The sequence below is a fragment of the Tachypleus tridentatus genome, chromosome 8 (assembly GCF_004210375.1).
Source record: "Tachypleus tridentatus isolate NWPU-2018 chromosome 8, ASM421037v1, whole genome shotgun sequence".
Lineage (NCBI taxonomy): Eukaryota > Metazoa > Arthropoda > Merostomata > Xiphosura > Limulidae > Tachypleus > Tachypleus tridentatus.
In genome coordinates, this window is record NC_134832.1 from 131,073,804 (window position 1) to 131,088,582 (window position 14,779).

At 32.5% G+C, this 14,779-nt stretch overlaps 1 protein-coding gene across 1 annotated transcript in view; it reads right to left on the reverse strand.

Moving 5' to 3' along the window:
• Window positions 1–7,051: 7,051 nt before the first annotated feature.
• LOC143223496 (inhibitor of Bruton tyrosine kinase) overlaps window positions 7,052–14,779 on the reverse strand; it is a 60,651-nt gene continuing 52,923 nt past the window's right edge. Inside the window, 3 exon segments of the mRNA XM_076451559.1 lie at window positions 7,052–7,936; window positions 8,582–8,813; window positions 10,910–10,993. Of these exon segments, the coding sequence (XP_076307674.1) occupies window positions 7,808–7,936; window positions 8,582–8,813; window positions 10,910–10,993 (445 nt within the window). The 3' untranslated portion in view covers window positions 7,052–7,807.

Consider the following 14,779-nt stretch of genomic DNA (forward strand, 5'->3'; position numbering starts at 1 on the left):
GACGGTTAAGGCGGTCGACTTGTAATCTGAGGTTTGCAGGTTCATATCCCCGTCACACCAAACATGCTCGTTTTCTCAGCCATCGAGGAGTTATAAAGTTATAGCCAATCCCACTATTCATTGATAAAAGAGGAGCCCTCGTGTAGCTTTGCACAAAATTGATAAACAAACTTAGAAAGTAGCCTACAGAGTGTAACAAAAACTGTTATTGTTTTTTGTGAAGTAAAATGTAACCAAATTACGTTTAGCATAAAATACTACAAAATCAATTTAGAATACATGAGTTACAGATTGATGGTAATGTCCTTGTGTTAATTAAACGAAAATATGGAACAGTGTCTATTGAATATTTTTCATTTGAGTGGCTTTTCGAAATTAGAAGACTTTTATTGGCATATTCAATGTCTGTAGATCCAACTGTGGTGATGGTAAAGTCGTTGATTAATGTGTTATGTTTTACGGTTTCTTCAGTTAATCGAACTGCCGAGTGTTGCTAAACACGGGCGAGATCATCGTACCCTCCAATGGCATAATTGTGCCATTGCAGTGCTATAAACAGAGTTTCGATACCTGTGATTGGCAGAGCACAGACAGTCCATTGTGTTGCTTTTTTATATGCAAAAACGGCTCGTTTGGGTTGAGAAAATATTTCACATAGAAGAGCGAACAACGTTTCGACCTTCTTTGGTCATCGTCAGGTTCACAAAGAAGGAGGTAACTGACCGGAAGCTGACCACATGTTAGAAAGGGGTTGTGTAACTGTGTGTCGAAATGTAGAGGGGGGTATTAGATGTTTGAATATATAATTTTATTTATTTTAGTATATTAATATAGATATAAAGGCGTTCCTTTACATTGGTTTGTTTTGGGTTTAAGTTGTTGTATAAGTAAGGCTTCTTTAATTTTGCGTTTGTTTATGTTTGTTTCTTTATTTAGTGTTTGAGTGTTTTCTATGGTTATGTTGTGTTTATTTGACTTGCAGTGTTCTAAAACGTGTGAAGGTGACTTTTTATGTTCTTTGAATCTGGTTTCCATTTTTCTACTTGTTTCTCCAATATAGAAGTCGTGGCAGTTATCACATTGTATTTTGTAAATAATGTTGGTGTGGTGTTTGTCAGTGTAGTTTTTACATAGTAAAACCTCAGTTTTGTGCCTGGTTTTTGAATAAATTTGGTATTAACTGGAATGTCATATTTTGTTACTAATTTTTGCCAAATGTTGGTTATTTGCTTGCTGATGTCAGGAATATATGGTATACAGCAGTATATGGTTTCGTGGTTTTTTGATTCGTGAGCTGTATTTACTTTAGTTGGTTGATTTTGCTTTCTGTCTAGGTGTGTGCGTATAATGTTTTCTACGGTTTGTGGAGGAAACTTATTGATGTTGATGAAGTATTGTTTTATTTTGTCTAATTCATCGTTAATTTTATCTGGTGAGCATAGTTTTATGGCTGTGTTTATTTGGTTTCTTAGTATGTTGAGTTTTTGTTTTGTTTCATGTGCTGAGTCCCAAGGAATGTATAGTCCAGTATGGGTGATTTTTCGGTGGATTTCTGTTTTGAATTGTGTGTCAGTTCTTGTAATTTTGAGGTTAAGAAATGATACTTGATTGCTTTCTTCCTGTTCACATGTGAAGTTAATGTTGGGATGTATAGAGTTAATGTGATTGAAAAAATTAAGTATGTGTTCTGTAGATTTGAATGCCGCAACCGTGTCGTCTACATATCTGTACCAGTATAGTGGTGGACGTAATGCTGTGTTAATTGCTTGTGTTTCAACTTGTGTCATAAAAATATTGGCTAGAACTGGTGATACTGGGTTGCCCATGCTTAGGCCATTTGTTTGTATATAGTTTTGGTTGTTGAACATGAAGTTTGTCTTTATCGTGGTGAATTCTATGAGGGTTGCTAACTGGTTAGTGGGAATTTCTATAGTTGGGTTAGGGTCTCGGATATAGAGTTCTAAGGCTATCTTGCAGGCTTCAGTGGTTGGAACTTCTGTAAAGAGGGTTATAACATCGAAACTGGCCATTAAGGCTTTATGATTAAGTTGATTTAGATTAGACTTGAAATTAAAAGAGTCTTTGATGAATGAGCTGGCTGATGTTACATATTTGGAGAATGCCCATGCTATGTATTTACCAAGATTGTAATTAAACGATTCATATGTGGACATTATTTGTCGTAATGGACAATCTGGTTTATGAGGTTTGGGGATGCCGTATATTTGTGGTGTGCGTGAGTCGGTTTTACGTAGGTAGGAATAAAGTGTTTGTGAAATTGTGTTGGCTTTTTTCATTTGTAGTAGTATTTTGTTGAGTTGCGTCTCGTGTGTCTTTGTTGGATTTGTGTGTATTGGTTTAAATTTGTTCGTGTCTGATAGGATGGTATTCATTTTTTGGATGTATTCATTCGTGTTCATTATGACTATAGCGTTACCTTTATCTGCTTTTAGAATTTTTATGTTTTTGTCTTGTTTTAGGTTTTTAATGGAATTAATGTCTCTTTTTGTAAGGTTGTTTTTTAGTTTTCTGTTTTGTGAAATTATGTTGATGGTTTTGTGAGAAAATTCTTTGAAAAAATCGTTTAAGATGTTGTTTTTAGGTGTTTCTGGAAAATATAAATTTGTAATTTTACCTGGGAAGTTTGGCTGTTGGATGTCAATAAAATTATCTAAGTTGTCTTCTTTCTGTTGGTTGTTTCCTTGTTTTTCTTCTCTGTAGAAAGTATCACAACTCCCCGTGGCTAGGTCTTCTAAACATGTTTTGATTTCTATGGTTGGAATGTACCTAGGTGCTATTGCGAAGTTGAGTCCTTTGTTAAATAGTTGTTTTTCGTCTGTGTTTAATTGACGGTCGGATCTGTTACTTATGAGGTTAGTCAACGGTTTGTCGTTTTGGTGTCAGCTTCCGGTCAGTTACCTCCTTCTTCGTGAAACTGACGATGACCAAAGAAGGTCGAAACGTTGTTCGCTCTTCTATGTAAAATATTTTCTCAACCCAAACGAGCCATTTTTGCATATAAATTTCTCAACAAGTGAGTTTCTCGACATCACTGATTGTATTGCTTTGTGTCTAGCTTCAAACAAACAAAAGATCTATGTGATATACTTAAATACATATAGATTAGCTTTCAAGTGGATCTTAGTTTTGCCCATGTATATAACCTCAGTCTTTCACTATATGTGTATTTCTTTATGAGCCATAAACATATTTTATTGTATAAATTTAGCAGTTTAAGATTAGAGGAAAGATAACTCGTCATTGACTCCCACCAACAACTCTTGGGATACTTTTTACCAATTAATACTGGAAACGACCGTCACATTATAACGCCCCCCAGAAGTAAAAGAGTGAACACGTTTGGTGTAACGGTTAAAACCCGCGACCCTTATGTTACGAGTGCTGTACCCTAACGACCTTGGCCAGGTTGAGCCATTTAAATTGACATTAACTCTCAATGCCCATTAATTAGAATATTCTGTTGACGAAAATTCTTTTCAAAGTGAAAGTTAAAGATTCGAATGAAATCAGTTACCATTTCAGTGATAAGAAACAATTTGAACAGCAAAAATAATTAAGACATAAAATTCTTAAAGATATTATACAAAATTAATTCGCTCTGTGTAACGTATGATATGATAGGCTTTGTAGACTTCATAATATACTTGATTGAATTTCCAAAAACTTGTCCTTAAATTATTGTTGCTAAGATACAATCACTTTTGAAATTCTCACTTGGAACTTGCTGTTAAACAATGTTTAGTAAAATACATGGTCATTGTATAAAAAGACAGGTAACAATACTCGCAGTCAATTGACGTCAGTAAGAAACTTAAAATTTCTAAATTAATTTTTGTTGCACTCTTTAACAGCCCGGCATTAACCATGAAGCAAAACAAGCACATACTTAGGGCACCAAAGGAAAGGGGTAACCACATAGTTTTTTACCCCAGCTATCATCCCCTTAACTCTTTCACTGCCACACAAGCTTTAGTCGATTATTTCGTAATTGTCTTTATTTACCGCGTTCGACTTTACTCTTTGTTAAAAAACGTTTTCTTTGGTTCGGTGAGTGACTAAAGTATCGAGAAATTACTAAACTGTGTATCTGAAGTAAGAAGCCATTGACTTTCGAAAGATTACTGTAAAAAGCAGAACAAAATGTTGATAAAACTTCAAGTAAAAGATGATCGTATGTTATGATGTCTGACATGGCTCAACTGGCACAAGTCTCACTTTGCCTGTAAATTCTCCTGATATCTCTAGTGTTAATGTTGATGCAAGTTGCTCTACAAGACAGTCTGAAGTTGAAATAATTTCTGAAAATGAAATTCTACTGACTATGGTAAAATGCTTCAGTCTACAAAAGATGAAGAAACTAAAGCAAAAGATCCAAGGTTGTGGCTCTATTTTTCTGCTAATGATGTGGCTTATTGAACTACTTGTAGACCCACTGACTGTCAAACACCATAATGAGCCACTTAAAAAACTTGCCAGACTTTCAGTAGTGCAACATGGCAAACCAAAGAGATACTGTTTGCAAAAACTTTTCTTTGGGGTAAAAGCCAGTGGTGAGCAAAACAAGATAAAGTGGTTATTGTATTCACCATCAAGAAGGTCAGTTTACTACTTTGTAAACTTTTTGCCCCTAAATTGTCCTTGCATTTTGTAAAAAGAAAGTGGTTTCGTGACTGACAAAATACTGTTGTAATTGATCATCATGAAAGAAGCACTATTCACTGAGCCATAAACATACTTAACTCACAGACAAGGTTTAGACTTATAACAAGAGTTGGAAAAACAGTGTAGTTACTGGGAATATGTCTTGGAGCATGTAATGGCTGTTATTTGCATGTTAGCTAAATGTGGCCTGGCTTTTCTAGGAACAGATGAAAAATTTGGTTCACTGCAGACTAGGAATTTTTTTGGGCTGCTTGAGTTTATAAATCAGTTTGATCCATCTTTAGCAGGGTACATTTCGAAATATGTCTGAAATCACATGTAAGGAACTGATTGAGCCAATGGCTTAGAAGGGACATGCTCATTTATTGTTGATGAAGTAAATTCTTCTGGTTATTTTAGCTTGTCAGTTGACTCAATGCCAGATCTATCACATATAGATCAGTTAAGTGTTGTACTTTGATACATAAAAGATGGGCAGCTTATTGAACACTTTTTAACCTTTCTGGAACTGAAAAGCCAATACCAATGAGGAGATGGCAAACCAGGTATTGCAGAATTTACGTGAGGTTTGCAAACTTGATTTTTCAAAATGTCAGGATCAGTCTTACAACAACACTGCTGACATGTCTGGGCATTATAAGAGGATGCAGCAAAATATTTTAGAAGAAAATAAGTTTACCATATATGTGCTCTGTGTAGCCCATTCACTAAATCTGGTAGGCCGAAGTGTTGTTAACTGCTGTCAAATGGCAGTTAATTTTTCTCTACAATGCATTTGCTCTATACATATTTTTCAGTCTCAAACAGCTAGTACAAAATTCTTAAAGCTTATCTTGGAAAGAGTGTTAAAATCCCTATCTGATACCAGATGGGAGGCACATGCTATGGCAACAACAGCAATTTTGAACTCTTTCTTTAAGATTTTGGAAGCTTTAGCATGTAGAGTTGAAGACCAGTCACAAAAGGGAAACACTAGAAGAGAAGCAGTATTACAAATAAGATAAAAGAGCTGCAATTTGTTTTTGTTTATCATGTGGAATGAGATTTCACAAAAGTTTCATAAAATAAGTTCTGCAAAAGAGGATGTTAACTTAAAAACGTGCAGATCTGTATGGGTCATTAGCTGACCAACTACACACTTTAAGGGATTACTTTAGAAAATTTGAAGCAGTTACAAAGGAAAAACTACCAGATGTTGATTACAATGCAGCTCAAACTCACAAACATGTCAGAAACAAGGTCCTCAATGATGGAAATGCACAAAATGTAGATCTGAATGCCAGAGATAAATTTCGTAGCACCCACTTCTACATAATGGTTGAGAAACTAGAAACACAGATGAGGAGAGGTATACAAAGAAATAGTAAACAGATTTTCTTTTCTAAGTGATGAGCTAAATGATGTTACTTCATTTGCTGAAACTGAAAGGTACTCTCAGTGTTCCCAATAGCTAACTGATGCTTACCCAGAAAACTTGGACACTCTCTCCCAAGCTTCAGCAGTTTCACTCATACGTACACCCTAAGTTCAGTGCAACAAAAACTGTAAAAACCAGATTCAGTCATGATGAACTTTATAAAATAATTTCAGAAGACAAAACTGAGTGTACGGTTCCAAATGTAGACATTGCTTTGCATATATTTTTAACATTAATGGTCACAAATTGCACAGCTGAGTGATAATTTTCTCAACTCAAGAATATTAAAAATCCCACAGAACAACTATGCAATAAGATGGGCTGGATGCCTTGTCTCTGCTGAGTATAGAAGTAGTTTTGTTATGCCAAATGAATTTTGAGAACTTGATCAAACTGTAATAAAAAATATAGAAGAAAACTATCTAAAATGTAAATACATATTAAGGTATAAGTAAATAATTTGCTTACAAGGTTTTAAGTTCAAAATGAGAAATTGTTAACATCAAAGTGAGAATTTTTTGAATAAAAGGATTTTGAGTAAATTTTTCATTTTTGTTAACAAAGTGAAAACAAATATACAGTAAAAATAGTTCTTTATAATTATCATTAATCAAAGAAGTGATTTCCCTCATCATTTCTAAATAAAAGGCCTCAATTTTTGCTTGATTTTGATCCATGCTCAATCTGTTAAAGTTTTTATTTAACATAGTTGTGGGGTCTGACCTGGAAGAAAACTGAAGAAGGGTTATAAATTTTCAAACTTTTATTTCACTTTTGGTGCTTATTAAGTCTTAATGTCTTGTCAGTTAAGCAATAGAGGGGCTGAGGGGGGCACCATTGTTGGGCTGTGTTTAAGGCATCAATTGCCCTTAATTCAGCCCTGAGTGTATCCATAGATGTTTACACTGTAAAACAGTGTTAAAGTGAATGATTGTGATTTACAAATTCATCTGCATGCTGTACAGAATTGGATCTTTTATTTCAACAAAAGTTTTACATTAAACTACAGAGTCCAGCCAAAAGAATGTTAGGCCTAACAAAACAGAAAACCTTAGAAGAGAAAATAAAATGTAATAGGATCATATTACAAATTTCTTATACATTGTAACTTTATAATTTGTACTAACTGAAAAATACATTGCTCTCTTATCTTCACCATCTTGCAAGGTGCTAAAAAAGTCACCATGTTTTATAAACTGGCAAGTTTCTCAAACTTTCATAACTACAAATTACATGTAATCTCAGGAATCCCAAAATTTCATTCAGTAGCTGACAAAATCAATTTGCCAGATTACTAGTAGCACAATAATAGCCATATACCGCAGATACAGTCTGTAAGTAATATATTAGTAATTACTGACCAGCTCAGCAATAGCTGGTTATATTGTTAAATAAAAATTAGAACAACACTGTCACATTTATTCATATTTCCAAGTTTCTCACTTTAACATCTGTTAAGCCAATGTTTCCAAAGATTCTACACATATATACATAATTTTTTTTCAGAGAAGCACTGGCACATGTATGGCCTTCTGAAGTTTTGTAAATTTATTTTTACATTCCAGTCATCAAGCATTCTTACTCAAAGTTCTGACTTTTGTAGATAAGAAGACTGTTTCTTGAAAAATAAAACTGTGCTGCATTAAGCTTTATTTCATAAACAAAATAACACAAGTAGTAGAAATACTGAAAAGTTTCAGCTAAATGTTATTTGTTTTTCTTCCATATTGGGACAGCCACCTGTTCAGGTAACACTCTCTGTACAGTAATTCTTTCTTCTGGATTATCTTTGGCATGATAAAAATTCAACAGTTCCTCAATGGCTTGGTCTTCCAGCTATATTAATAAACAGTTACATTTATATCTAGCAGTTGATTTGGTAGTTTAATGGGAAGTTTAAATGAAGGATTGTAACTAACTTAAAAGATTATAATGGGCTTCTTATGTGAAAATAAGATCTGGGCCTGATAATTCAACTTTTCAGTATCAACGAGCTGTCATATTTAAACAAGTTCAATTAAATGTATTTAGTAACCATTGATCTCTTTAATGTTTAACCATGAAGGGATTAAAATGTTCATGCTTAATAATATATACCTATGTTATAGTTCTTTTGTTGATCAAGAAATTTACAAAACATCACTAACAGCTTCTTATACAACTCAGTCAATAACAAACTGACTTTAGTTACTTGAGTATTAAATATGTACAGAGATTTAGGTGTTCTTTGTTTTGAAATCTCATGTAAATTATGAAGACATCTTAAAATTCACATTGTGCAAGGTTATTTCTTCTCATAGTTTAAGTATTGACAAGCTTTAAAATGATTAAACTATTACAGACTAGGATGTGATATAAACAGTGGTAAAAGAAGAAAGAATTTAATGATCCTAACAGATAACAAAATACATAAACCTTTATTTTATTATAAGAAACTGATGTAATGTGAGTTAACAGGTTGGTGAACTGATGTAAGCTTACATGGATTAAGTTCAGTGGTTTGCTACAAGATTTTACACTGCTTTGCTGTTGAGCTTTTTCAGCTTGCTGTATCTCCTGCAAGTTAGGTACATTTGAGGCAATTCCTCCTCTCTGCCAAGGATTGATAACTTCTCCTGATTCTGTATCTTGGTCCTTGCTGGACTTGGAAGTTTTATAAATTTCAGGTTTTGGAGTAACTTTTATTCCTGATTGGTTTTCATGTTTTGATTCTCTAGACAAAAAAACATCATGAATGATGAAAAATATGCCATAGAAGAAACACAAGGTTTAATTAAAAAGGTGATAAAGATGCAAGAAGTCTTACAGAAAAATATTTAAAATATACTAATGGAACAAGGAAAAACTGAAAATTACAATATCTGTAAAACTTTCATTAAAATTTTATGAGCAGTAAATGTTTTTCCTAACAAAATAGTGCATATAAGATTTCAAAAATGTATTGCCCATTCATCATTTAAAAGAATATATATGCACATCTCAACTGCTCCTGTTATCAATCAAAGGCTAAAGTACATAACATAACAGTATTACACATTAACTTGTTAAAAAAAAAAAAAAAGTGTTGAACCATATGAGGTGCATGCGTATTTATTCTAGTGTACGTAATGTACAAGCTAAAATGTTCACATAGAAAGAATGAAGAATTATGTACAAATAAATATATAGTAAAAGATTACTGAAGGACACAACACATTTATGGGAATGCTTACAGTTTAATTAAGTCTTATAGAAATACACCAAAACAAACAGAAAAATGAAAGTGTGTTACAGTTTCACATATGTAACTAAACATGGATACATACACAACTGAGGAGGTGCTTTATAGGTTGGTTAATAAAATTCAAAAGGATTTAAAAAAAATGTTTTACATTTTCATTATAAAATTACATACAGCTTCATAGATCACTTATACAACAAGAGGAAAGTGTGCTACATACTGGTTACTAGAGCACAATGAAATATGGCAAAACATGTTACACGGTTACTGGAGCACAATGAAATATGGCAAAACATGTTACACGTTAGTTACGGGAGCAAAATGAAATATGGGAAAATGTTACATGTTGGTTACTGGAGCACAATGAAATATGGCACATCATGAGTTGATTACGGGAGCACAATGAAATGTAGCACATTGTGTTACATACTGGTTACAGGAACACAACGAAAACTGACAAACTGTATTACATGTTCATAAATGAAACACAATGAAAAATGGCACATCCTGTTATACGTTGGTTAATGAAGCACAATGAAAACTGGTACATCATGTTACATGTTGATTAATGGTACACACAAGAATAAACCGTAATTGTATATTATCTAAAGGATATGAAACATAACAATACAGCATTGATGAAATGGGTTGCATATTGATCAATACATGCAGTAACAAAAATGGAGATGCATGTTACAAATTTATTGTATGACACAACACACCAAACTAGAAAAAAGTCAACTACACATAACAGAACACATGAATGGTTAGAGAAATGAGCATAATGATATTTGAGCATCATTTAGTACTCAAATACATGCATATGGCAACAGTATGCAATTCACAGAAGTGTGGTGTAACTACACACCTTATCAGTTGTTATGCCCTGTATTTTGAATTTCAGTTTGTTGTCATAAAACTGTAAAAAATGTATTTCAATTGGAAGTAAGATAACACAGCAACTTATAGTTTTTATTTCATGACAAAAGAAAAAATCTATAACAACTTGGCTCAACACACATTCCTTAGACTCATCTTTCCAAACACTTACTGGTTTCTTTTCTTTTAGGGTGTAATAAATACAATTACAAAACTTGAACAAACAGCTACACTATATTTTTAAAAGTCAGAAGGAGAAAAAAAAATGAAAAATTTTTAAATACCATTTCAGGTATTAGGCTTGAAATGAACTTTGAGACAAACAAACTTTGTTCTGACAAAATGAAATAACATTCTTATATTCATCCACAAAGGATTCAACAACACAAGTTTTATAAGCCTGAAAGAAGGTGAACCAAAAAATTCAAGCAATTTTCTTTTATTTCAAAGTAAGTGGATAGTTTAAATTTGGACACCCAAGTGTGATAAACCAAGTTGAAAAGCAAAGTTTTGCATATTTACTGTTTAGAGAAAGATACAAGTTTCCTTTGTTAACTTGAAGATGACCTTAGAAGGTTAAAATGTTGTTCTGTATTTTATTCTAATTAAAATTTTATTACCTATACCAGCCATCTTGAGAATACAAAGATACAAAACAGAAGGTTGGTTCATTTTGTAAAATATTCTCTAAATGCCATAAAAGTACCTACATAAGACTAGGAAAGTGTGACAATGAACTCCACAATCCTTCAGAAGATGCTGTTTGTTGAAATCTGGTTGTTGACAGTATTCCCCTATGAAGAATTTTCATGGACAAGATTAGAATAAAAATGCATGAGAAAAATTGACATTGAGGTAAACAGTTTTTAATGTTTTTACTGCTGCATTATAACTAATAATGAATTATCATGATTCAAATGTGTGAATAGTGACATCTTTAACAAACCACTCATTATCGTGAATACAATTCAGTGGTAAGCACATGAATAATTTGGAATAAATATTAATCACACATTACATAAAGGCTATAAAAACATGTTTTACTTTTCTATACAGGCATGCCAATGACATTTATGTAAAAAGGAGGAAAAGGTATATAGCCTTTTGAAAGCTACACATAATGTTGTTCTGTATGAGCCTACAGAACTTTCATTTACAGTTTTTAGCAGATTGATTTATTCTTTTAATTTGCATTCATTTTTTAGAAGATATATCAAAATATCTAAAATTAACAAATAAAAAGTAAATAAATGAAATTTAAGATTGTTTATTTGCTATTTATTCAGTTTAATTTTTTTCTAAATCAAAATATATTAGTAATATGAGTTAATAAAGCCAAAATAACTCAGTAAATATTTCAAATACGAATCATTTCATTATTATCCTTTTTGTCATCAATAACATCATCATCATCAACTACTGGTATGCTGCCAATTAAATGTTTTACAGTCATTGCCAATAACTACTTCTCTGCTGCATATATTCCATACAATTTTCAAATCACATAAAATTACTCTTTTGACTAATCATGACTACCTACAGTTCAAATTGTTCATCTATGCAATCTTGTCATTATACTACTGGTACCTTTATGCCAGTGAATTTTCCATTCTTTCACAAATTGACAATACAAACTAAAACAGCATATGAAGGAAAGCTATGACATTGCTTAAAAATTCAACTACTGATATGGTTCAATATTAAACTACTGATATCCCTCAGAAATTAAATTTTGTACAGTCACTGACATCAACAACTACTGCTCTGCTGCATGTATTCCATTAAAATTTCAAATTACTTAAAATAACTCTACATGACTACCTACAGTAAAACTTGTTCATCTATACAATCTTGTCAGTAAATTACTGGTACCTCAATATCAGTATTTTTTCATTCTTTCACAATACAAACTGAAACAGCAAATCAAGGAAAGCTTTGACATTGCTTCAAAATAAAATTAATGATATGCTTTAAAATAAACCACTGGCACTGTATGCTGCAGATAATAATAAAATGTTTTTCAGTCACTGATATCAACTTCTGCTCTGCTGCATAAATTACAGTCAAATTTCAAATCACTTAATTTCCTTTTATCAATATTGGCTAATTTCCTCTTTTTCGAGACAAGGGTTTCCAGTGCTCTCTTCCGAGCTTTTTTTCTCTCCTTCTCTGAATGGGCAGCTCTCTGTGCCTTTGCAGCTTTCTGGACTTTTTCTTTAGCCAAGGTGGCTGGGCCAGATTTCACAGAACCTTAAGCCTCAAGCCTTTCTGCCCTTTTCTTCTGATTCTCCCTCAGCTTTGAGGTATACTTTGAAGCTGCTGATCTAATGTTATACACATTCTCTTGTCTACAGGATCAAAATGAACATCTTTCCTTTTAAACATTTCAATTGCTGTTGTTTCTTTGGAGCGTAGAGAATATTTTATCGTCTGGTATGCACACGATACCAGACCACGAGACGAAACGAGACTGCCTCCAAGACGGCGGTCAGATTTTTTTTTTCTGCAATAAACATTGAAAAAATATGATTTCTCCTCAAAAACCACCTACCCGGCCCCCAAATCGCTCATATTTTCTCCTCAAATTTACATGAATCTCGTGGGTGATCGTTGGCCGTTTGAAAACCGCGGAAATCCTCGTTTCAGCGGAAAAATGGCATGCATGTCTATACCTCCCTTCCCAACCAACAAGGTTTCACAGAACTAGTACTGTGTGGTATATTCTAAAAATTAGGCCACAATGAAATTCCCCAGTGTTAGTTTTCATTTGTGTCAAAACAGATCACAGATAAGTAGCATTAATGAAACACCAGCTTTATTATTTGATATAAGGGTGATGGGAAGTACCTACATATTGATGTTGTCACAAAACATTTATTAAATACAAAAACTATAGATGATTAATACTAAATCTTATGTTTCTATATGCAGTGGCCATTTTATTAATTAAAAAGTAAAATATCAAAGCTTAATAGTAATATTCATTTCCATAAATCTTAGATAGTTCGTATGTTGATAGAAAACTGGATTGAAGGTATAGCAAGAATAGAAATATTGGACATAAGCTATAGATTGAATGGGTAGTGGAAAAAAAAATTATTACAAATGTTCTAAGTCTTGACAAGCTTATGTCATCAAGCAGTTTACACAAACAGACAAATAATGAAACAGAAAGGTCACATGACCTTAACAGCTTAGTAAAGATATCTTGATACTCCATGGTGTTGGTTTAGAGTAGCACTGTTTTATCCAATTAAACCAGCTTCCTTTAATTTACATTTATTTGTTGTTCGGTTCTTTAAATTATAGTATTTCATTCCATATAGATATACTCTACTGAGCACATACCTAAACCTCATATCACTGTAAATATAATTCAGTGGTAAACACATGGCCAATTCAGAATAATACACCATGTAATATACTTTCTGTATATTAACTTTCTTTAATCTATTTCCCAGGATACGCGTTTTCCTTTTGGAACTACTATATTTTTCATCTTTGAGATGTTACATCCACAACTTTCAATGAAGCAAAAAGATATGAATATTTAAAGTATACAATGTAATGTTTGCACTTACAACTAAACCTTTAAACCTTGAAACTGATGTATGTTTCCAGATTTTAAGTAAATAATACAAGTTTGTAAAATTTTTGGTTGAGGTTTTCCTATTGCTGATATCAATTATAATAACAGAAGAACAATGTCAGAATTAATACATCTGATTTTCAACTTACAAAACTGATTTTTGGTATTTCACATAAGTAGATATATCTGTCTGACTGCCCTTACTTTCTTAAAAAAAATTTTCCACACTGCCGAGTATAAAAGGTCCAGAATTAATAGGAAACTCTGACATTCAGATGTTATGCCAATACATCTGTCACATTAACATGATGTACCATGTAAAATGATCAGTTTACTTGAAAATCACCCAAAATAATTTTAGACCTGATAATTTTTACCCAGTTTTCATTAAGGTTATTGTCTTAGCCTTTGACTGCAGGACAGCAATCTCTGCTTCTTTTGAACTTTCCCACACACAACAATTTACCTCACCTACATTACCCTCAAAATATCACAAGCTACAGTTTAGCAGTACTATAGTTTTCATCTTTGAAATATATGATGTAACAAAGTTATGCAAGAAACATTTTATTTTTCATAGAATATTCCAAGAACACTGCTGTGAAAATTGTGACAAATTCATCTATTTCAGTTTTCTTTTTATAACACAGATCAAGCTGATTTTTTACTTACATATAAATTAATCATTAATATATCTTTTAGATATACCTTAAATTTTTTCCCATCTTATTATAGCTCACTCATTTATAACACTAGAAGTTTATGTAAGTGTTTTACTTCCCTAGTTTACGTACTGATTTTGGTTCAAATTATTTAGCCTATTCACTAGCAGTTAGTCTTTACAAATTTTATTAAAACAAAGAATAACAAAATTACTGACCAGAAACTAGATAATTAGTTACTTTAAAATTGATTTGAGCTTGTTACATACATAACTAATTTTGGCTTATGCAATACTTTAACATTTGAAATAAACAATTTGGGTTTTTAA